The sequence below is a fragment of the Canis lupus genome, chromosome 31 (assembly GCF_048164855.1).
Source record: "Canis lupus baileyi chromosome 31, mCanLup2.hap1, whole genome shotgun sequence".
NCBI classification, from domain to species: Eukaryota; Metazoa; Chordata; class Mammalia; order Carnivora; family Canidae; genus Canis; species Canis lupus.
This window is the reverse complement of record NC_132868.1, coordinates 20,432,754-20,454,143: the sequence shown is the minus strand read 5'-3', so window position 1 is coordinate 20,454,143 and position 21,390 is coordinate 20,432,754. Positions and strand designations below refer to the sequence as shown.

General features: G+C 46.6%; 1 protein-coding gene and 1 long non-coding RNA gene across 9 annotated transcripts in view; one reads left to right on the top strand and one right to left on the bottom strand.

Annotated features, from left to right (window-relative positions):
* The window catches only part of LOC140622143 (uncharacterized), a 37,240-nt gene extending 20,016 nt beyond the window's left edge, over positions 1-17,224 (bottom strand). The window contains exon 1 of one of the 2 annotated variants that reach the window (XR_012021845.1): positions 16,871-17,224. This is a non-coding gene — a long non-coding RNA (uncharacterized lncRNA). Of the gene's footprint in view, positions 1-6,650; positions 8,655-16,870 lie in introns of those variants that run through there. The other variant, XR_012021846.1, reaches the window with a different exon arrangement.
* Positions 1-21,390, top strand: part of DGKG (diacylglycerol kinase gamma) — a 205,568-nt gene that overhangs the window by 135,299 nt on the left and 48,879 nt on the right. For all 7 annotated transcript variants that reach the window (XR_012021836.1, XR_012021837.1, XR_012021834.1 and 4 more), the window contains one exon: positions 1,709-1,799. Coding sequence is in view for 1 of the 7 variants with exons in the window: in XM_072807745.1 (XP_072663846.1) it covers positions 1,709-1,799 (91 nt within the window). In the remaining 6 variants the exon portion in view is untranslated. The remainder of the gene's footprint in view (positions 1-1,708; positions 1,800-21,390) is intronic.

Sequence of the window (21,390 nt, the reverse complement as noted above, 5' to 3'; positions counted from 1 at the left end):
TTGTTAAAAAACACAGAATTCTCAGGCCCCAGTCCTGAATGGCTGAATCAGAACCCGTATTTTAATGAAGTCCCCAGGTGATCGTATTCCCATTACTGTGCCTACAGAGAACCAGTGATCTAAAACAGTGTTTCCCAATATTTTTCACTTCAGGGCAGGTGTAGAAAACAAAAGCACTTTTTTTGGCATACAGATGAGAGTCCCCACTATGACAGCAGGGCTCAGCCTGCCCCAGGCCCCAACCTGGCTACCCCAAAGACTGAGGGGATGGACATTCCAGGCATGCCCTGTTGGAGCACACTAGTTGAGAAGCACCGGTCTGCTTAAAAGTATACCCAGTTCTGCTAACTTTCTTCATTAGGTATAACTCCCTAAATCTTACCTGTTCTTATTTTCCTCGTTATTTATTATTTCTTTTCATACATACACAAAGTCAAAAAGGTGACTTTCCAGTCAAGTAGGTCTTAGAAACCATCATGGAAGAACAGTCTCATCATCTTCACATTCCAGGCAGACTCTTTGAGAAATGCAGAGATAAAAGTTGCCTTTTGTTCTGAAGACTCATCTAATATGGCCCAAGGACTACTAGAAAGAAATAAGAGCCCTCTTCCCTCCAAAGAATGCTTTGTTCCTTCTAGTCCATGAATCTGAGGATGGAGGATCAGCAGTGCACAAGTTAGCTTCCCCTCTCCTGAAGAATGTGCCAAGAAAAATGTGATTTTGTTTAATCCTTCCTTGGCAAAATCTGCCAGCTTATAAACTGGACAGGTGTCCCTTCTCTTAGCCAGCCCCTCATAATTGGACAACAGTTGGGATGGAAGGAATGGGATACCATCAGACACACTTCTTGGTGAGACCATCTGATCAAAGTGACCAAGTGTCAGGAGACACCATCTGACTTTGCAAAGCCCCCAGCTACATGGGAATCCCTTTCTTTTCCTCCCACTAAAGAAAATGTTGAAAACTTCTAAAGCTCAAAGTGGTGAGCTCTTACTTTGAAGCAAATGACCAGGCCTCCCCCTAAATGAAGTATTGCCATGACCTAAGCCAAATGCAATCAAAGAAGAGGTGTGTGGTGGGGGGAGCCACTTGCTACCAAATAACTCACTTTTTTCTTCTCTTTCTACCTTGTCTGGCAAATCTGTCTCTCATTCTCTCCACTCTGCGTCCCTCAGGCAGAGCATAGAGCAGCACGTGTTTTGGCTGGTTTAGTGTGGAACTCTCTCTTCTCTGCCCCGAGATGATCTGTACCTCAAGTCTCAAAAGTCTGTCTCTTCTTCCCTTTGTACCCCAGCGATACCCAAGAGAGGCCTGTAGCTGAAGTTCCTGGGCATTATCAGTAGAAAGGACCACGATAGAGATGATGTCACTTGCCACCTCTGGTTGATTTTCATAGGACTCTTCCCTTGATCCAGATACAGGAGCCAGTGCACCTTTCCCCCCTGCTCTGTCCAGGAAGTTCAGAGCAGGTGGAGGTTCAGCCAAGTAGCCATGATGTCTAAGAAATGAATGGCTTTTTCTCTAAGTTCGTAGCCAGAACAGCTGGTGAAAAATTTCTACAGGTGATCGATCATCTGATTAAGAAGTGCTGAAAATATAGGAATGCAGGATGCTAAGGGCTTGGGCCTCACAGCCCCACTGGCATAGCTATTTTGCACGACCATTTCAAATACAGAATATTGAGTCAGCTCTCTGCTTCATTGTGCAGGATGAAAAATAAACTGTGGTATTTTGAATTTGGCACCTCGGAGACCTTTGCAGCTACCTGCAAGAAGCTCCATGACCACATAGAGTTGGAGGTAAGTCCCCAGGAGAGAATAAGGCTTCCCAGACCTTGGTTCTGCTCCTGGACTGTCACACACACCCTCAGGACATGTCCGCTGGGTCCTTAAGAGGAGATCCAGAGTGGAGTCCATTGGCTGTATCTCCATCCTGCTCCCAGACACCTCTGCAACCTCACTCTGACGGGGCTCCAGCCACTGGACCTGCCTTTCTTGGCGCATCCGGGGAGTCCTTGGAGCTCTGGGCCTAGAGGTCCATTCCAGTCCTCAGCCCTGTCCTCACCACGACATTGCAATTCCCCCTTTCCCGAGAGGCAAGTGCCAGCGCAGGGAGACCGGCTGTTGGTGGGGAGAGGCTGCGTCTCAGGGCTGGTAAAGGTCTGGGAGCTGACGGCCAAGAGGCAGATACCCCCCAGCTCACTCCACCTCTGCTGTCAAAGCTGCTCCAGGAGCCCACTCATAGGTACCCAGGGTCAGCTTTGTGGGTGTGCAACCTATGCGGTTGCTCAGAGGGTCCTCGGGTTCATGCTTGAAATTCTTGGTAGATTTTAACAAAGGGCCCTGCCTTTTCATCTTGAACTGGGCCCCTCCAATTATGTAGCCGATCCCGTTGGCACACTTGTGTTTTCCTAACTCTTCCGGCACTTGTAGCAGCCTGCCTCACACAGTTTGCCGGATGCTTCCCTCCCCTGGTTGATAAGCTGCCCTCTTCCTACCACTCACCCCACTCCTGCCGGGTTCCCCCAGAAGTCTCTTCGGCGCTCTGAGAAGCCGTCCTTGGTCTCTGGCCACCGGAGAGCCCTGCTGTCTATGCACCCCAGCCTGCCTCTGCTCTGCGGAGGCCTCAGGCCGCTGGTTCCCTTGCCCATACTTCTCAGCTACCACGCCACCTTCCCGTGGGACTCAGGCCTGTAGCCTTGTTTTCACTTGAGAAAAACAAGTGAAAGAGGCAGCCAAAGAGTTCAGCCAGGATGGGCTCCCCCTGGCCCACCAGCTTTGTCCCTAAGTCCGCATTAGCAGTCAAGTGGGGCCTGGGCACCCCTTTGAGGAGGAACATTTGGCCTGAAGCAGTGTGGGAAAGCCCCGCCATCCCCTGTCGAAGGCAGCCTGTGTGCACAGGGAGTTTTCACAAACAAAACACAAAGCCAGAGATTCTGTGCTTCCATTTGACTCATCTGCCTGCCTCTCCCCTTTGGTTGCTGGGTTACCAACCCCAGGGTGGGAGGAGCCGGTCAGGGCTAATCCCTGGAACTTTTGCCCAGCTCTGTCTGAGGGTAGGAAGGCCCAGGAGCCAGGGCCGTGTGTTCCCGGTGGGACCAGCTACACCTGGGAGAGGCCGGGGAGCTGGCCCACCTCTCTCTCTCTCTCTCTCTCTCTCTCTCATCCACTGCCTGGGAGCTGCAGTGAAGGCGGAGGGGGCTGAGCTTGGAAGCTGAACCAGGCCAGCAGAGATGTGTGTGCATTTTTCCTGTTGGCATGATCGTCTGGTGGGGTCTCTTTAAATATACACCAAGTGAGGGACAGCCCTGGCCTAACCACTGCCAGCTGCAGGCGCACAGCAACTGCTTGTTCTCCTTGCAGCTGGCCTTGAAACTGCGCCCAGAATAGAGCAGCTCGGCTCCCCTGCGCCTGCCTCTGCAGCTCGCCCTCCCAACGGTTCCCTTTGGGTCTAGGACACAGGGCTCTTCCTCAACCCCAGAGGGGGCTAGTGGCCTCCTAGCATAAGACGCTGGGGACCTCTGTAGGGGGTGGGATTGTTCAAATTGAGGGTTGTAGGGGGCTTTAGGGAGCATTTCCTGTTTTCCTTATCTACCCATAATGAGTCTTTTTAGTACTTATTCATGAGGGTAGGGGGGTCATGTGCAGGCGGTTTCTAACAGCCTTCGGGATTGGAGCAGGCACCATTTTTGCATCCAGAGAGCAGTGAGTGGGTGGTCCTGTGCCTTGTGATCCAGAGAGGCAGATGGGGGTGAGGCATGGGAGGGACAGGGATTAGGAGGCCGCAGAGCACCACAGGTAGATGTGAGAGCATTAGGAGCCTCCAGAGAGCAGAGAGCAGTAGGAGAAGCTGGTGAAGGGAGCTACTAAAGGTGGCCGCTACACAAAACAGCCCAGGCCTTTGAGGACCAGTACACTCATCAGTTCGAGGTCAGTGACCCCGAGAATAACCCCATACAGGTATTTCTACTACACATATCCTTTCCAAAGCCCTACCTCAGCTGATTGGGCAGTCACACAGTAATCCTGTGAGTGTGTTGGCCAGGTAGTGTTATCCCCATTTCCTGGAAAAGGAAGCTGAGACATAGTTTAGAAGGGTAAATGGAAGAGAAAAGTACAAAGGAGAGGAAAAAGTCAGGTGTGGTGACTGCCTACCATCATGTGTCCTCATTTGACACAAGAATCCGGTGAGGCAAGTATCTTCACATTTTCTACGGAAACTGAGGCTCAGATGCATTAAGTAACTAGACCAAGATTCTCTCACTGGAAACTGCTAAGAGAGAAGATTTTGGTCTCCTGGAATGAGGTTAGCTTAGAACTCAACAGATATTTACCTTGAAAGTGCTAGGAACTCTGAATTCTTTAGCAAGGATGCAGTTCCTTCCTGCTTTATTGAATGAGGGCCCCTGTGGTTCCCTCTCAGTGAAGGCAGCTAGAGGGGTCTGCTGAGAAATGCTTTGAAAGAACAGAAGACACTGTTCCCCTTAAGGGCTCCTTTGGGAAAGGAATGGGTTCATGCTGGACCACAGGAAAGTGGTAGTTATGCCTTAAAAAGTTTACAAAAGGCTTTCCCGTGCAGCAGTTCATGTTGTTTTGATCCTCGGAACATCCAGGGCAGTTACTCACATCCTTACTTTATGGGTGAGGAAGCTGAGGTCGAGGGGTTCAGCAACTTGAGAAAGAGCACAAAGGTTAGAGGTTGAGGGGAACAGATAGCAAAGTCTGAATAGTTGCTGTGTGCGTCATGCTGGTGAAACTCTGAGTGGTAAGACTAAAAGCTAACCTGAGATCGTCCAGGGAAGCTCTCCATTAAAAGTCTCTCATAGGAAACGCAGTCTATTTCTGAGGCCAGTGGCTTGTTGAGAAGCACCAGGAGACCTGGTCACTTCTCTGAGAGCTTACAGCCCCACTGACACGCACAACAGCTGGTTAATATAGCATCTTCACTTAACTAGTGCTAAGGAAATTGGATCCAGGGGTCCTGGGGAGCCACATGAGCCAGATCACTCTAGATGCTCTTTTGAGCTGCTCAGAGAGACTCAGGCAGGGGAGAAGGTAATTCTAGATCTCCTGCTCACCTGCAGAGACTCTGTGAGGGCAGGCACCATAGAAGGTGCCTGACCCAGGAACATAGGACCAGCAGGTGAGCCCTGTTCTGCAGTTAGGTCAAGTCTCGTGCTTAACAGGCCTCAGTATTCTCATCCAAAAAATAGAAGGAAAAAAATTAAGTTAAATTAATTAAAATTTTCATATTTGGTTTTTGAAAAACTAGCAAAGGAGCCAAGTGCCTTGCAGAAGCTGCAAAGCAGCCCCAAGTGGCAGGTGTCACAATCAGCTTCCCAGAGCTGGCAAGGAGCTCCCCTGAAGTCTACAGCTTCCGAATGGTCAGGCCAGGCTTCGAATCCAGATTTGCCCCCAAGCCCCAGAGTTTCGGGACAGTACTGGCACTTCAGTTTAGAATCTAGATTCTCAACTAGGTATGGGGCATATGTAATCTTTTATTCACATGCTTGTATTTAACATTTCAGATAGCATTAAAAGTAGGCATGAGATTTTTATGTTTATCCAAAAGAAAGCATAAAATAACATCGCATGTGCTCACTCTGGATGCTTCCTTCCCAGTAACACAGAGGAAAGCCTATGAAAGCTAGTGTTGTTCTGAAAAATGGGTGCTCCGTAAATTGTGGTTGACGCTAATTAAGAAGCTAGCAATGTCACCCACATAACTCTCATCATCCTTGGCCTAAGGCTTCTCGCAGGATCTCTTTGTCTCTGACTTCCAAAGCTACCATTAAGGTTCATTTTAATCTGATTTCACCTGAATAAACAGATAGGGGCTGGGGTGAGGGAGGGACACAGTGAGTCACCTCCCCCACCCCAGGCCCAGAATAGCTTTGGAAAGGTTCTTAGACGTGATCATAGTTAGGTGGAGCCAACCAGGCAGGCTTCGACTAGAGCACTGTATTTTACATACTGTGGAAATTTTTCATTTTACTGGCTAAAAATAAGAACTTCCAAAATTCCTTGATATTTTATCTACTTTAAAACAATGTTCACAAGGGGAGGCTAGTTGGCTCCACTAATATGAATTTCTGCATGGGGGAAAGTGAATCCAAATTTGGAAGCTGCTCAAAAAAATCTGTTATCCTGTATATTTTGGGAATCTGCACATCGGTTTTCCCCTCCCCCTCTCCCCATTTAATTGAGGAATTTTTTAAAAATACAACAAAGTCTCAAGAACAATATATCAAATACTCCTATTTCCCTCTCACTTAGAAATGATATTTGTCAATATTTGCTTTATTCCCTTCAAGTATTTTTTTTAAAGATTTCATTTATTTATTCATGAGCCACCCAGGCATCCCTATCTGTACTATTTTCTTCCTTTGATTAAAAAAATACTTGAGGGATGCCTGAGTGGTTCAGTGGTTGAGCATCTGCCTTTGGCTCAGGTTGTGATCCCGGGTCCAGGGATGGAGTTCCACATCGGGCTCCCCACAGGGAGCCTGCTTCTCTCTCTCCCTATGTCTCTGCCTCTCTATGTCTCTCATGAATAAATAAATGAAATCTTAAAAAAAAAAAAAAGAGTATAGATAGAACTGAGTTGTCCCACAATCCTTTTGTGCCCTGCAACCTGCCTTTTTCACTCACCATGATGTTCTCGGGATCTCTCCATGCTGATGCTGATAGAGCTAGTTCAGGACTTCACCACTCTTTGGTCTCCCCTACATCCAGCCCCATGGTGGTCAGGAGACACAGAAGTGGGAACTTCAGCCGCTGCCATGGAAATGCAAGTGGTGGCCATTTCACAGAACAGTTTAGCAATATACGCCGAACTGAAAATGCATTTGTAGATCCTATGACCCAGTAGATTCTTTGCGACTCAGACCTAGAGAATTTCTCGAGTGCAGGCTCACAAGAAGGGACGCGTGGAGGTGCAGTGCAGCATTTTGTTATTACAACAAAATGGAACCAAGCCAACCGACTGTGTTATTCTAACACTTTAAGAAGACAGTGTGAGTGGAAGTACTAAATGCCACCGAATTCTACATTTTAAAATGGTTAATTCTGTTATGTGAATTTCATCTCAGTTTTTAAAAATTTACTTTTACAAAAGGGAGTGTGCCGGACACAGTGCTAGGGACCGTTGATCTTCCTTCCTCAAGATATGGGCCTTGTCTATGAGAATCCTAAATTCTTAAACTAACATTTAGCACAGCCATGTGCATGTAAAGATGTTAATAAATAATGCATCAGATTATTTTAAGATTTGGGCGGATACCTTTAACTACTTCAATCCAATCAAGTGCTGTTATTTTTTTCAAAAGAGAGAAAGTGAGGACTTTACGGCTTAAGTAGCCTGGCCAAGTTCACCCAGCCAGAATAAGGCATTCTCTTGTTCTGCCTCAGTATAACCACCTGCAGTAGTGCACGCCCTTAAATGGAAGGGGAAGAAATCTTCAAGTCCCGTGGCCTCTTCAGGCCCTCAGACCTTCTCAGCTTGGGCAGGTACAGCCTTTCAGAGCTTGGAGTAATGAAGATGGGAACTGGCCAAACACTTAGCCCATCAACCCAGCCGCAAATCCAAGGAACATGGAATGAAAACAGCCTCCTGGGAAAGGGAGAGGTGAGAAGAGCATTCATAGGGGTTTTCAGTTCCTGGAAAATAAAAAGGTGGCAACCTGATTATGCATTAAAGCCTAGAGTCCAGGGAAGGCAGGAATGGGCCTTAGAGAGACATCCTCTTCTGATCTATTCCCTTCCTCCGTCAAGGCCAGTGGTTCCATCACTGGAGCACCATCATCATGATGAGACCCCAGCCCCAAAGCAGCTCTGGCCAGGTCACAATCCTCCCTGCCCATGGCCCAGCGCTCCCTGCTGGGCTCCCACCTCAGTTCCCTTCTCGCTCCCTCCTACTATGCAGGCTACTCATTTCCTGATTATAACAGTACCCCCAATTCATTGTAGAACACTTTAAACTATAGATGGGCAGAGAGGAAAAGGAACCCATGATCTCAGCACTGCTCTAACACAGGCCTTATTTCAACCCCATAAAAAAGACTATTAGCCCCTGTGTCTTTAAAATCACGTCTCTAGGAGGACCTCTGTGATTCTTCAATTTCTTGTAACTTTACCCATTTTTCACCACAGCTCCATCCTCCCTCTTTACCTCTTTCAGCCACGTACTGGCTACACGTTTCCTCCACTGATCCTTAAAATCTTCCAGCCAAATAAAGAGAAACGGTTTCTGTCGATTTTGTCTTACAAAATGCCACTGTCTGCTTGCAGTTTCAGCCACATAACTTTTTCCCTCTCTTATAAGACCCTTCTTTTTTTACTTCCCACAAATGTGAACCCTGTATTCCACTTCAAGCCTCCATTCATCCATATGCTTTTATTTTCTCCTTCTTTTCCATTTCCTTTGTTCTTTTTGAATTGCTTTGATTTTCTTTGTCTGCAGACTCCTGGCTATCCATACTTTGTGTCTTCCAAGGACCTTGGAATAACTTTTAAGGATGAATTCTCACATGCACATTGTCACAAAGCAGCAGGGAGATACGTGGTGCAGAGGCTAGAGGAGGCTGTAGGCGGTCTCAGATGACCCAGGTTGGGGTCATGTGACAGCATGTCCGGCTAGGAAGCACCCCCACAATGGGTTCCTGGAAGATCGCTAAGCTAACCTCTGCCCGGTGAGTTTAACTTTTCTACCCCCAAGGTCCCTTAGTGAAAGAATAACTTCCCAAGGCACTGTCTACCAAACAAATACATCATCCTAAGTAATGATAAACTGTGAGGTTCTAGCAGTGGGAAGTGTATCATTTCTCTTAGACTTTTTAGAGTATTGAAAAGAATTCATCATCTTCATTTCCACATTCAAGAGATTCAGGAATCTCAGGGAATAGAAGCATTCCAACCCTTTACTGCTCCTACAACTGGGTTATATAACAGAGAATATTATATACAAATATGACTTGTTGGCTCTAGTGGGTAGGCCTTCGTTTATCTATCTTAGTGAGGTCATAAATTTGCTGATCCTTGTCTTTTACAGAAGAGGAATTAAGGTAGAAGAATGGACTCATTGGGGAAGAGTATCTAGTCTAACAAAGGATCAGATAAATACCACTGTGCACACATACTTGTTATATCTCAAGTCCATTTGGACCAACAGATTCATAGTAGCAGTAATCATTTACCCGGCGATGGGCTCTGTCCAGGCATCTTCATACATGTCTTATTCAATCCTTATAACAACTCTGCATGGTGTGTATTATTCTCATTATTTATACAAGGAAACTGAGTCTCCTAAACATAAGTAGGAACCCTAAGATCAGATAAGCGTCCAGCCCATGTGCCCCCACAGTGCTGCAGCACTCCCAGGAGGAGATGACCTCTGCATTACACTCTGCTTTCTACCTAAAGCACATGTCTCTGAGTTGATGGTGGGGGTCCCTTGTGGGATTTGGCAGTTAGCTGTCTGAAGCAAGAGCTCTAGCTTATTCATTCTGGATCCCCAGGTCTAGCACAGTGCCTGAAATGAAATAATTGCTCTATAGTTATTAGGTATAAAATTGAACCAAAGTGTGAAAAATCCCATAATTACTGGTGTAAACGCTAATAGAAATTACCACTTGACCAGCCCCAAGTGATACCTTTTTGTGGGAAGCCATCCAGGTAAAAGGGACCCACCTTGCTCCATTTAAAGCACAAAGGGGGAGGTGGCCATGCTTGCAGCCTGGCACTTGGACCTTCTAACTGCCTAGAGTGGGAAGTCCTCCCACACCCATCCCTGAGCCGTTGCTAGGACCTCTGAAAGTAGTAGAGGGTCTGGGACAACTGTCAACCAGGGCAGGAAATGCCAGAGTTCTCCCACTTCTTTCCCACCAGAGAGAGTTAAGACAGTGAGTGGGAAGAGCCGATGGGACAGCAAAGGTGCCCGGAGGCTGTGGGGAAGTGACCCCAAAAGGCAGAAGAAGGGGGTCTCCATTCTGAGCCCTCTCTTATGGCCCAGAAGCCTACCTGCCCCTGAACCCTGCCAGTTCCCATGGCAATCAGCCTGCCAAAATCGCTGGACCCCTCAGAAAGCCCTTTCCACCCCAAGTTGGCCTGAGGAACCCAGACAGACAGCAAAACCTGTTAATCTGCTTCCAGAGCAAGAATACCTCAATACACCAGTTTTGTGTTGGGCTTTTCTTTTTTCTCTTTCTTTTCTTTTCTTTTTTTTTTTTTTTTTTTTTAACTTGGGGAGGGTGGAGCAGTGTATAGGAAATGGCTTTGCCTTCTGTCCAACTCTGAGGCAACCCACCACCATGAGCTCTGAGAAACAGCAGTTTTGTTTTGGAAACTGGCACCCAGAGCAGGTTTGCTCCTGGAAATGAATTTGGGTCCTCCCCCAGCTGCAATGTTCTACTTCCAGCCTCCCTGCCAACACCCCCTTCCAGCTGCCCCTCTCAAAGGCACCATTGTGCCCGCCTGGCACAGCAACAGAGGAGGGCTGAAGAGGAAGAAAACATTTTCTGCCCATGGGATGTTCTTAAGCAGGTTGTGTGTACATGGCTTCAATGCTGCATTCCTTGAGCCCACACAAACCCGCCAAAACTCCATCATCCCTGCCACAGATGGCCACCACTTTCCAGTCTATCTGGCCCACCACGACTCACGGTCAGAGAATATAGAGTATGCAGCTGGGTGGGCAAAGCTGGTGGGAGGGGGTCATGATGACACATTTTCAGTACAGCACAGCAGCCTGCCAAAGCAAGGCTGAACGTAGACTCCGAATCTCTGAACTGGGAAGGGCTTTAGTCCCATTTACTACTCAACAAGGAGATTCATTCTGGCACATTCTGATAAGTGCACATCCAGCTTCTTCCTGGATACTTCAAGGATAGGAAGCTCACTACTTTTCCAGAATCCTATTCCATTATGGGACAGGTCTGACTTCCAGAAAGCTCTTCCCGATGTTGAACAAGGATATATGTCCTGTTCATCATCATATCCTTCCCCTGTCAGCACTTAGCACAATGCTTGGAACAAAATTGGTGCATAGTATGTGTTTGTGAGGTGCACGACTGAGTTGCCCATTCATCTCCATCCATTTGGCCTATTTTCACCCTCGGAGGGCACCTAGAACATGCCTTCTTGCTCCTCATGTGACCATCCTTCAGAGGGCTGAAGATCTGTCTTCCACATCATACCCTATTATCTTCACTAAGCTAACCATCCCCAGTTCCTTATGTGACTCAGGGTACAGACCCATGACCATCCTGACCACTCTTCTCTTCGTTTTTTCTGGCATCCTCTATAAAATGAAGACTCAAATCTCTAATATCTAGAATACTCAAAAAGCAGTCTCATAGGTAACAAAGCACAAGATTAACAGGCATCCCCAAACATGCCGTGTAAGTTGGATTGTCTTCTGGAGGTTGTCGTCTCCATCTCAAGCAGGAAACCTTCAGGTTCATGAAACCCTAGTTTCACTGAGTTGATGTTTCCTCATCTGTAAAAATGAGGATACAAATAGCAACACTGAAGGGTTATAAGGATTAGACATAAAATATATGAAGTACCAGGTAAAATTAATTATTACCTGGAATATATAGTAGTTAATACATGATATACATTAATATTATCATATAACATATGTACGTATTGGTATCTAGCTGCCCATGACAGATATTAGCTCCTAAAATGGCATAAAACCACCCCTCTGGGATGTAGGGGAAGCCATGTCTTATAAGATTTACCTATGCCAAGCTAATTTTTTTTCAGTGTAGATAATACTGGACTATCTTTCCAATAATGCTATCACCACTCATCAACACCACTCAATTTATCACCTTTTCTTCCCTCAGGATACACATCAGATTATTGACACTAAAAACATTCTCTTTGGTTCTTCTCTAGGGAAAACAGACATCATTGTTTGCCCTGGCTGCTTTTCTTTCACTCCCAATAAATGTCTCTCTTCTGGCCACAGGCCCTGCAGATATGCAGATAGCTACTTCCTCCCCAGTGATGTGCTAGAGCCAGCTTGCTTGCTGGCACATCAGTTCCAGCCCCACTTTCAGTGATGTCACATTGGTAGCTTGAAATTGGCCATAGTGGGAGTATTTATACCACGGAACACCACAATCAGAGCAACTGCTGCTTTTTTTTCTCCCCTGGAGATTCTGCTGTTAAGCAGTTAGCAGCACACCATTGCCTCTAGCATTGACCTGCTGTGAGCACCTTGAAGACAAGGACTGTGTCCCATTTCTACTCCATCCCCAGGGTCTAGCACAGAGTAAGTAGGTTTTCATCATTCTTGATAGATGAGTAAATGCTTTTGTCTTCTGTCTCTTAATGTCTCTCTCATATAAATCATGCCCCATGTGCCCTATTCCTGTTACAAGCTGTTCAGCTATAGATTTCCCTATGCTGTGATCAGAGGACTACTTCTTGCAGACTTGGACTAACCTTTCTTATCTCTCCCTAACCTGGACATTCAGTCCACTTTATTTGGTCAATATATTCATCCTTGGAAGTTGTGGGAATTCACCTAGAAGGAAAGAAACCTTGTGAGGTTTCTTTAAAGAACACTTTGGTATTCTTTCTTTCAATTAACTAACAGTTATATTGGACATTTAATGTGGAAAGTTAATTATTACCTGGAATATATACCAGGTATAGGTATATATACCAGGAAGATATACCAGGTACCATAGAAAGCACAGGGCTGTGTAACACATGGTCCCTATCCTCTGGGAGCTTAAAGTCTCCTGGGGACAGGCAAACAATGCATAGCAAAATATTCATTCCATATTGGAGAGAGAAGCAAGGCAATGAAAATTCGGAAAAGAAAGAGATGCAGTTTCTATCTAGAGCATTGGGAAAAGCCTTATAGAGGAGACAGCTTTTGAGCTAGAAGAGTAGGATTCTAATAGGCATAAAAGAAGCGATTGGCAGTTTAAAGAGTGAGTACGAAATAAGAGTGGGTAGGCCCAAGTCTGTGGCCTATATGCAGACCAGTCTGGGCTAGCATGACTGAAAGCCAGAGCCCAGCTCACCCTCTTCCTCAACTACTCTCCTCTTTCCAAACCAAAAGATATCTTGGACCGGTGCCCAGCCTTCCTTCCCCATACTCTAACTTACATTCCTACCTGCCGGGCCAAGTCACAGAGAGAACACCCTCCCTACCAAAGTAGAAATGTTGCCACTGTAAATGAGTACCTCACCCCCATTCTCACCTAGGCCCTACAGGACCCTGGGATTATATAGGATGGTACGGCTGCTTTCCCTTTTCCTAATCACTATTGGCATACTGTTCCCTCAAAAAAGGGGAGTGGGAGGATCTTGGAGGGGAGGATCAAGTCTTTATGTCAGCTATCCCTCTGCCCTTTATTATATATCTGAGCCCAGGCATCAAGTGAGGCTTCCCTCTCTTCCTGCCCATCCCCCTCTCAGCCCATCAGAACCCCGATTTAAGTGTGTCTGGATATTGTTTACCTCTTCCTCGTCCTCTCTCTTCCTTCCCACTGTAAGTGAAGTGTTATTTTCCCTAGACATCACCCACTACTTCCCTACTTCATTCTTCAAAAGACACACCACCCCCATTTCTCACTCACCAGGGTAGGAAAGGACTCCACTATCATCCCCAGACCAATGTTCACCACTGTCTTCCACATCTTCTCTTCCATTCTATCTACTTCCATCCTAGGCATCCCCAGCATCCTCCTCCCTCTGTGCATTTATCCAACATGTATTCACTGAGTATCTTCTCTGACTCAAACACCCATGAAAACCCTTTTTCTCAATCACATTATCCTTTAGTTCCCATCTTAGGTCTCCAGCCCCATATACTCCCAAAACACATGGCTGTTCTGATTCTGTCCTTCACTACTACCCCTATTTACCCTACAGTCCCTAGTTAAGCCCTAGCTCTTCCAAGAGTTACTTGTGTGATCTAGGAAGGTCACTTACCAATTCTAGTCCTCCTTGTTCTCATCCTGGTAATTAGAGATTGCCAAATCTAATATTCCATCTGGCTTTACCATTCTAAGATTCTGTGCTTCAACCCTCATCCAGTGGCCAAAATCCTTCTTTACAAAATCACTTGTGACCTGTTGGTTGCCAATCCAAATGACCAAAAGTCTCATTTCAGACCTGCTGATTCTGATTAGCTCTGTGACACTGACCATTCTAATTTAACTTTCATTTTTCTCATCTATAAAATGAAGTTATTGGATAGAATGACCTTTTAGAACTTTGATTACGGGACACCTGGGTGGCTCAGTGGCTGAGCATCTGCCTTTGGCTCAAGTTGTGATCCCAGGGTCCTGGGATCAAGTCCTGCATCAGGCTCCTCACAGGGAACCTGCTTCTGCTTATGTCTCTGCCTCTCTCTCTGTATCTCTCATGAATAAATAAAATCTTTAAAAAATAAAATAAAACTTTGATTCCATGAGAACACAGAGAAGAGAGGGAGATCCTTTTTGGAAAGTGAACAAAGAACTCATGGAGAAAATGACATTTGTAGAGATTCCAAAGAAAGGCACAGAAAGAGTACTAGGGTGTCCTCAAGGGTATCCTTCCACTAGGGGACTGTAATAATGGGTCTAGACAAGGATCATCATCTACTAATTAAGAGCTCCATAATGGAAGAGTCAGGTTGACCACACTGGAACCCACTAACCAATCTGAACATAACAACAACAAAAAAATGAGACAAGCAAACTATAACCACCTTACTAGATGCAGTAGGAAATACACACCACCACTGATAAAGTAGTCTTGCCAAAAAGTCAACCCAGGTATCAACTATACTCAAATTTTTAAAATTTAAATGAATTAATTAAATTTGATTTAAAATGTCAACCCTGAATTTGATCAAACCTCTAGATCTATAAGTACCAACTTAGAGAATATACAGCAGACAAACTGGGAATTTGTTTAAAAGACCCCTCAGAAAAAAAAACAAAAACAAACAAAAAAAAGACACCTCAGACACAACCCGCAAAATCCAGAATCCCAGAAATGTTATACAGCCTTACTTCTGGAAGTATGGTCCCTCACACACAGCACATAGAAATCCAGAGCCCGAGGCCCTACCTAAGATCTCCCGAATCACAATCTGCATTTTAATAATCCTGAAGTGATTTGTATGCCCAGTTGACCCATTTCCTTTGATAAATGTTAAGTTATAAGGCAAAAAGGACAGGGAATTTATAGGTCAAAAGAAACCTAAGAAACATCTCAAACAAATCTGTAGACCTTTCAGACAAACCAATTATTTTTAACTGAGATTATCAAGGAAATTTGAACAATTACTGGATATACATTGCTACTAAGGAATTGTTACTTTTGAAAGGTGATGATAATATTGCATAATTCTTTTTTTAAAGACTTGTCATCTAAAGATACAAATACAAACACAGGAGTATTTGTAGAGGAAATGATAGAATATCAAAAACTGTCTATAAAATACATCAGTATGGAGATGGGGAAACAAACTGGGGCAGAGTTAAAACAAGATGTAACGGTGAGTGCTAGTTGCTTAAGCTGAGAGGTGGGGTACATGGGATTTATTATTCTCTCTACTTTCCTATGTACTTAGAAATACCCATAATAAAAAGATTCAGGGATGCCTGGGTGGCTCAGCAGATGAGGGTCTGTCTTTGGCTCAAGTCTGATCCCGGGGTCCTGGAATCGAGTCCCGCATTGGGCTCCCCACAAGAGGCCTGCTTCTCCCTCTGCCTTAGTTTCTCTATGTGTCTCTCATGAATAAATAAATAAAATTTTTTTTAAAAATTCAAAAAGAAAAACTAAGAAGGAATCATCGAGGAAGGGGGAGGGGGAGACAAGCTAAGGCAGTTCTGGGAACCCACGAAAGAAAATGTCATGCGGAAAGGGGACGAATGCCTAGAGCCACTGAGGCCTGGGTGACACCCCGCTGCGGCCTGGGAGGGGTCACCCCAGAGGGCAGACCGGCCCAGCCCGAGAGGATGGAGCGAAACACCCTGTGTTCTACACCAGGAAAAAAAAAAAAAAAATCGACGTAATCCGTGGCCCCGTGAATCGAGGTTAGAAGGGAGAATTTCCTAGTTGCTAAAAACTGAAACAGGTCATCAAGTAAATTATGGGATCTCCTTCTCTGAGGACCTTCAGAAATAGGAGCGACGGGGCTGAAGTGGAGGCGGCCTCGCTGGGGGGCGGGGAGGCGGGTTCGGGCCGCTGCCCTTCTCAGGTGGCCGAGGCCAAGGGCAGGGAAGCCCCCGCGCCTCCCTCGCTTCCTCTGCTCGCTGCCCCGTCGGCCCGGTTCTGCCCAGAGTTCTGGGGGTTTCAGGGATCCCAGAGGCGGAGGCCCTGCAGGGCGGGGTGGGGGGGGTAGCTGGGGGGTGGAGGGGTGGTGACTGGGGTGGGGGAGAGTGGGGGGTGGGGGTGTGGTGACTGGGGTGGGGGGGTGCGGGGGTGGGGGGGTGGTGACTGGGGTGGGGGGGTGACTGGGGGGTGGGGGGGTGGTGTCTGGGGTGGGGGGGTGCGGGGGTGGGGAGGGAGGACAAGAACACGCGGTCCCAGGGCTTTGCATTTGCACCGGGAGCGCTCCGGCTCCCTAACCGAGTCTCTGGTTACAGACGCGCTAGCCCCGCGCCAGACCAACCAAGCCTCCCCGGCTCCCCAAGAAACCAAAACCACGGGCATGGTCCTCGCCAGGGGGGGGCAGTGCGAACGTGGCCGGCGGGGCCCCCGAGGGCGCGGGCCGCTTCCAGGGGCGCCGGAGCCGAGCTGGGCTCGGAGCCCCCGCACCCCCCCACCCCCCCCCACCCCCGAGTGTGCAGCGCTCGCTGCTGCCGCGGACAAGGGCCCCCAGTTAGGGCCCCACGGCCGGCGGTAAATACCTGGGTTCCGCGCAGCCTCGGCTTGGAAGGGAGCCCGGGGCGCAGTCCTAGGTCAGGGGAGGAAGGCCGCCGCGCCCCTTGCGCTCCCCGCTGCAGCCCCCCTGGGCCCGGGCAGGGGCACCGGGCCCAATGACGTCATGGAACTGGTGGAGGATTTAGCTCCGAACCCACCCGGGAGCAGCCCTGGGGCCGATGTTCTATTTCATCCGACGGTGTACCACTGTCGGCTCTGCTTTCCCAAGTCCAGCACGACGGCTTTCCACCTTCCCGGGGTCTCAGCAGGGTTCTGAAAGACCTCAGCCTGTCGTGCCTGGGCCGAGAAGCCCCGGGAACAGGCCTGCAGGTGTGGGCTGCCAAGGCTCTCCCAAGCGAGGGTGGGGCCAGGCCGTTAAAACTTTTCCAGCCAGGTCTCAGGTAGTGGGCCTGACTTCAGGCTGAAATATGCCTCGTGGCACAGGTAATATCATAATTAACGGTAATCACACCGTAGACAGTTCTAGAGTGCTACTGCCTTCCAGAGACCAATCAGATCCTCGAAGCAGACATTCTACTACCCTACCCCCATTTTACAGATGACAAACTAAAGCTCCAAAAGGTTAAGGAGCTTTAATGAAGGATCACACAACCACCAGTGCCAGAACTAAGATCTGAACCCATATCTCTTTGTCTTCAGGCCTAAGCGTGCTCTTTCCAAGACACTGCGTTGCTTCTCAATTTTCAAATAGGTGCATTCCAAAGGTGAGGGCACCCACTGTCCAACAGCCCCCCGGGCTTTCCCATCTCTTCTCTTCTGTCTGCCCCAGTTCTGCCGATGACCCAAGACGTAATGGGGGAAGGGGACAATCCAGCAGAAGGCAGAGGGAGGACTGTTTGCTCTTCAGGAGAGACCTTAACAATTTACCAAGTTAATAGCTACCACTCCTAAATGGCTATGACTGGAGATGGAGGGGACAGGGTATATTTAAAATAGCAGTAGAGAAGAAAGATGACTTTGTGGAACATGATGTGCCAAGGGCTGTGCTGTGCTAGTAGTATACTTTTTTTTTTTTTTTTTAAATCAAAGCTGGCAACAAGGCAAGATATGATACTAATATCTAACATTGATGAGCCGGGCATTGCTCTGAGTACTCTGCAAGACAGAGTAGTGGTGGGAAGATTTCAATTATTCAGACAACAGCTGGAGTTTAATTTTGCTATAAGTCTAGCATCAGCAAAAGTCCCCATTTGCCTCATTGACTCTTTCGTCTCCAGGGTAGGACCAGGCATCTGACTGTCTGGGTTGGCATCCTAGCTGTGTCAGCTTGTAGGGGAGCCAGTTATGTACATTTGAGGAAGCACCTTAGCCCCTGTGAGACCCTGTCATTTGGCGGGGGGTGGGGGGGGGGTAGCAGGGGTGTCACGAGGATCCCAAAAGAGACTGCAGAGGAAGGACCAGCATGTTGCCCAAGGAAGCTCTTACCAAACGTGAACTGCTCATGCTGTTATTATGACCTCTAGCAGGGAAGGGGCATTTTGACCGACAATAAATAAGTTGAGATGATGTGGAGGTAACTCCAGCCAAGAAGGAAAGTGACCCTTTTGTCTCAGAGGGGATAAGGGTACAGGAAGTCAGTGCTAGGCACAGAGTTGAAGCAGGCGAATTTCCGAGAGTTTGGAGAAAAGTCTGACTCAGTGGGATTCTAGCCTAAATCCTTAAATAAGAATTTATGTATAAAGGATGGGAAGTATAGAAGATATTCCAAAATAAAATTTTTAACAATTCATTAATTCCCCTGGGAAGAAAAAGGAAAAGAGTTATAAAATTCAGCATGACAGCAACAGGGAGCTCTGGGTTGAGCCCATGCTTTCAGGAGACTGTACGCATACATCCAAAAGCAGGGTGTGGGCATGAAACCAGGTGTGAATGCACAAAGGCAACTCAGACCTGATGCTGGAGGCCAAGCAGAATGTTAAACGATGAAGCAAAAAAAGAACATGGAAAGAACAGCTCATTAGGACTTTGCCCTCCAAAAGAATTTTTATCTTTCCTAGAGAGAGTAGCCCTAACCAAAAAAAAAATAGAAGAGGAGATGCTCTTCCTTTAAAGGGGGGTACCAGAGCCCAGGGTAGATCAGTAGAGAACTAACTAACTGGCCTTGGAAAATACACATTAGAATCCAAGTTGCTGGACAAACCTACAGGTGTCCTTAGGGAGCCACTTAATATTTGCCTCATTCATCCCATGAGGCAAATGGACAAATGTCCCAGTTTTCAAAAAATTAGAAAAGGAGACATCCCAATTCCGGCAGGTATAAAATTATTCAAGTATTTGCCCTTTGCACACAGATATCAGTGAGTTAATATGAGTTCCCTTCTTTTCTGACAGGTTGTATGGTGATCATTTAGAAAATGCCATTTGATCTAGCCTTGCATTGTAATGGAGAGAATGAAGGGTTGAGGTCTGGACACCTGGATACTAGTCTGGTTCCACCATTAGTAAGTTAAGTGACTGCAGGCAAATTTTTAAACCGCTCTGGGCGTCATTTATGAAAGATAGGCCATGTTCTTTTAAGGCGTTCTCATTTTTAATTTCCATGATTCCACATTGTACTGAAAAGCAGACCTAGTGACAGTCCAGTCCAGTCCAGAGGATGTAGCCCCGGGAAGACAGCCACACCTCGAGAGCTTTTTAATGTCCAGTGTCTGCTGTGTTACACTGACCAAGGAGACGGCCTTGGTCCCAGTATTTGCCCTTTATATACACACGTGTTAATGATTTAATCCCAAAATGAAAGGAAGGCTATGGCAAGGGGTTGTAGAATGAAGATTTAAAATGAACTAGATGGATGGAGGGGGCTTGGGCTAAGAACCAGATGAAATTGATTGATATAAATGTAAAGCCCTACGTCTATGTTATTTTTTAAAAAATACCTACACAAGTTCATGATAGGGAAGAGCTGGCTGAGAAGTAGATAATGGGATGAGGGTCTGTGATGACCACTCATTCAAGCTGAAGTGATTCAGCTGTCATCTAGCTGCTAACAAAAGAGCTAGTACAACTGTGATCATATTTAACAATAAGGATAATGATAATGGGGGACATGTGTTGCACCCTTACACGGGCTTCCCACAGTATCTGATTTCTGGGGGAATGACAGTGTGAGAGGAGCCCAGCCCCAGGAGGTGCTCCTACCATGGCCACCTATGCCATCAGATCCTGTGGCTGGTGTTATTTTCAGTGCTGGAGGCCCTATGGAATAGGAGAGTAACCAACAGTAGTCTGTGCAGACCAGGGCAACCAGGACAGGGAAGTCTGAAAACCAAGTCCCACGGGAGTGGCTGAGAGCACTGACAGTGTTCAACCCAGAGGAGACACAACCAAATGGTAGTGTGAGAGAAAGGAGAATGAAGGAGCCCTTCAGACTTAGGCTCTGACTGTCTGCCATCAAGTCTGTGTACTTCCATGTGTATGTTGTGTGACTTTGGGCAAGTTACTTAACCATTTGTGTGTCTCAGTTTCTCCAAATACAAAGAGGAGATAGTCACAGTATCTGAATTACAAGATTAATCCAAAGGTAATAAATGAGATGTATACAAGAGCTTACCTGGCAGATGGCAGTGCTGAATACACATGAACAGTGATGATGATGATTGTCATCATGTATTGGGTGGACTGTCCCCATGGAGAAGGAAGGAGGGTCATTCTGTCTGGATTCAGAAGGGAGAATTGGACCAAGAGGTGGAAGCAGGAAGAAAGAGAATCCGGTTCAGTATAAAGAGACAAACTTTCAAGTAATCAGAATCTCCCAGTGAAGAAATGAGTTTCCAAGACTCCATTGGAAGCTCACTCCATTCCATTTTGTAGTTGAGAGACAAGCCATGGGGATGATAAGGTACCATAAGTTAAGAGAGTTGAAGAAATCAAGAGGTAAGCAAATATGAATGGCAACAAGCCCTAACTTCCTGCTCCTCTTCTGTTGAGAAATCTCTGGAAGTTTGGATTTGTAGGTAACCCCAAAGACCATGAATTTTTGTTGCATACTTTTCATTTTTCCTACCTCACGATAAGTAAAATAAAGACCTTGGGCTTTACAGTCAAATTACGTAACTTGGAATCCTTGCCCTTTAATATATCAGCTGTACAACCCTGAATAACTTAGCTCACCTCTCTGAGTCCAGTTTTTTCCTTCTGTAAATGAAGTAAACTACCTACAATCATAAGGAACAAAAACCAGAATGAATATATTCCTTGCTGCATGGGTAAACTGTATGCCAGAAGTAGGCTGACCTTATAGATATTTGAGACAAACAGATTCAAGCATTCTGGCCTTTTGTACCTGGCAGGGGATGCGGGTGGCAGAGATTGGATAAATAAACTCTGCTACATCAGCAAGCACATATGCCAAAACTGCACTTAAAATGCAGATACGGGAGACAGGCAAATTCTGAAAGCCTTCCAAATCTTTTTTTCTTTGTTATTGAAGCACGGTTGACACACAATGTTACATTAGTTTCAGGTGTACAACATAGTGATTCAACAA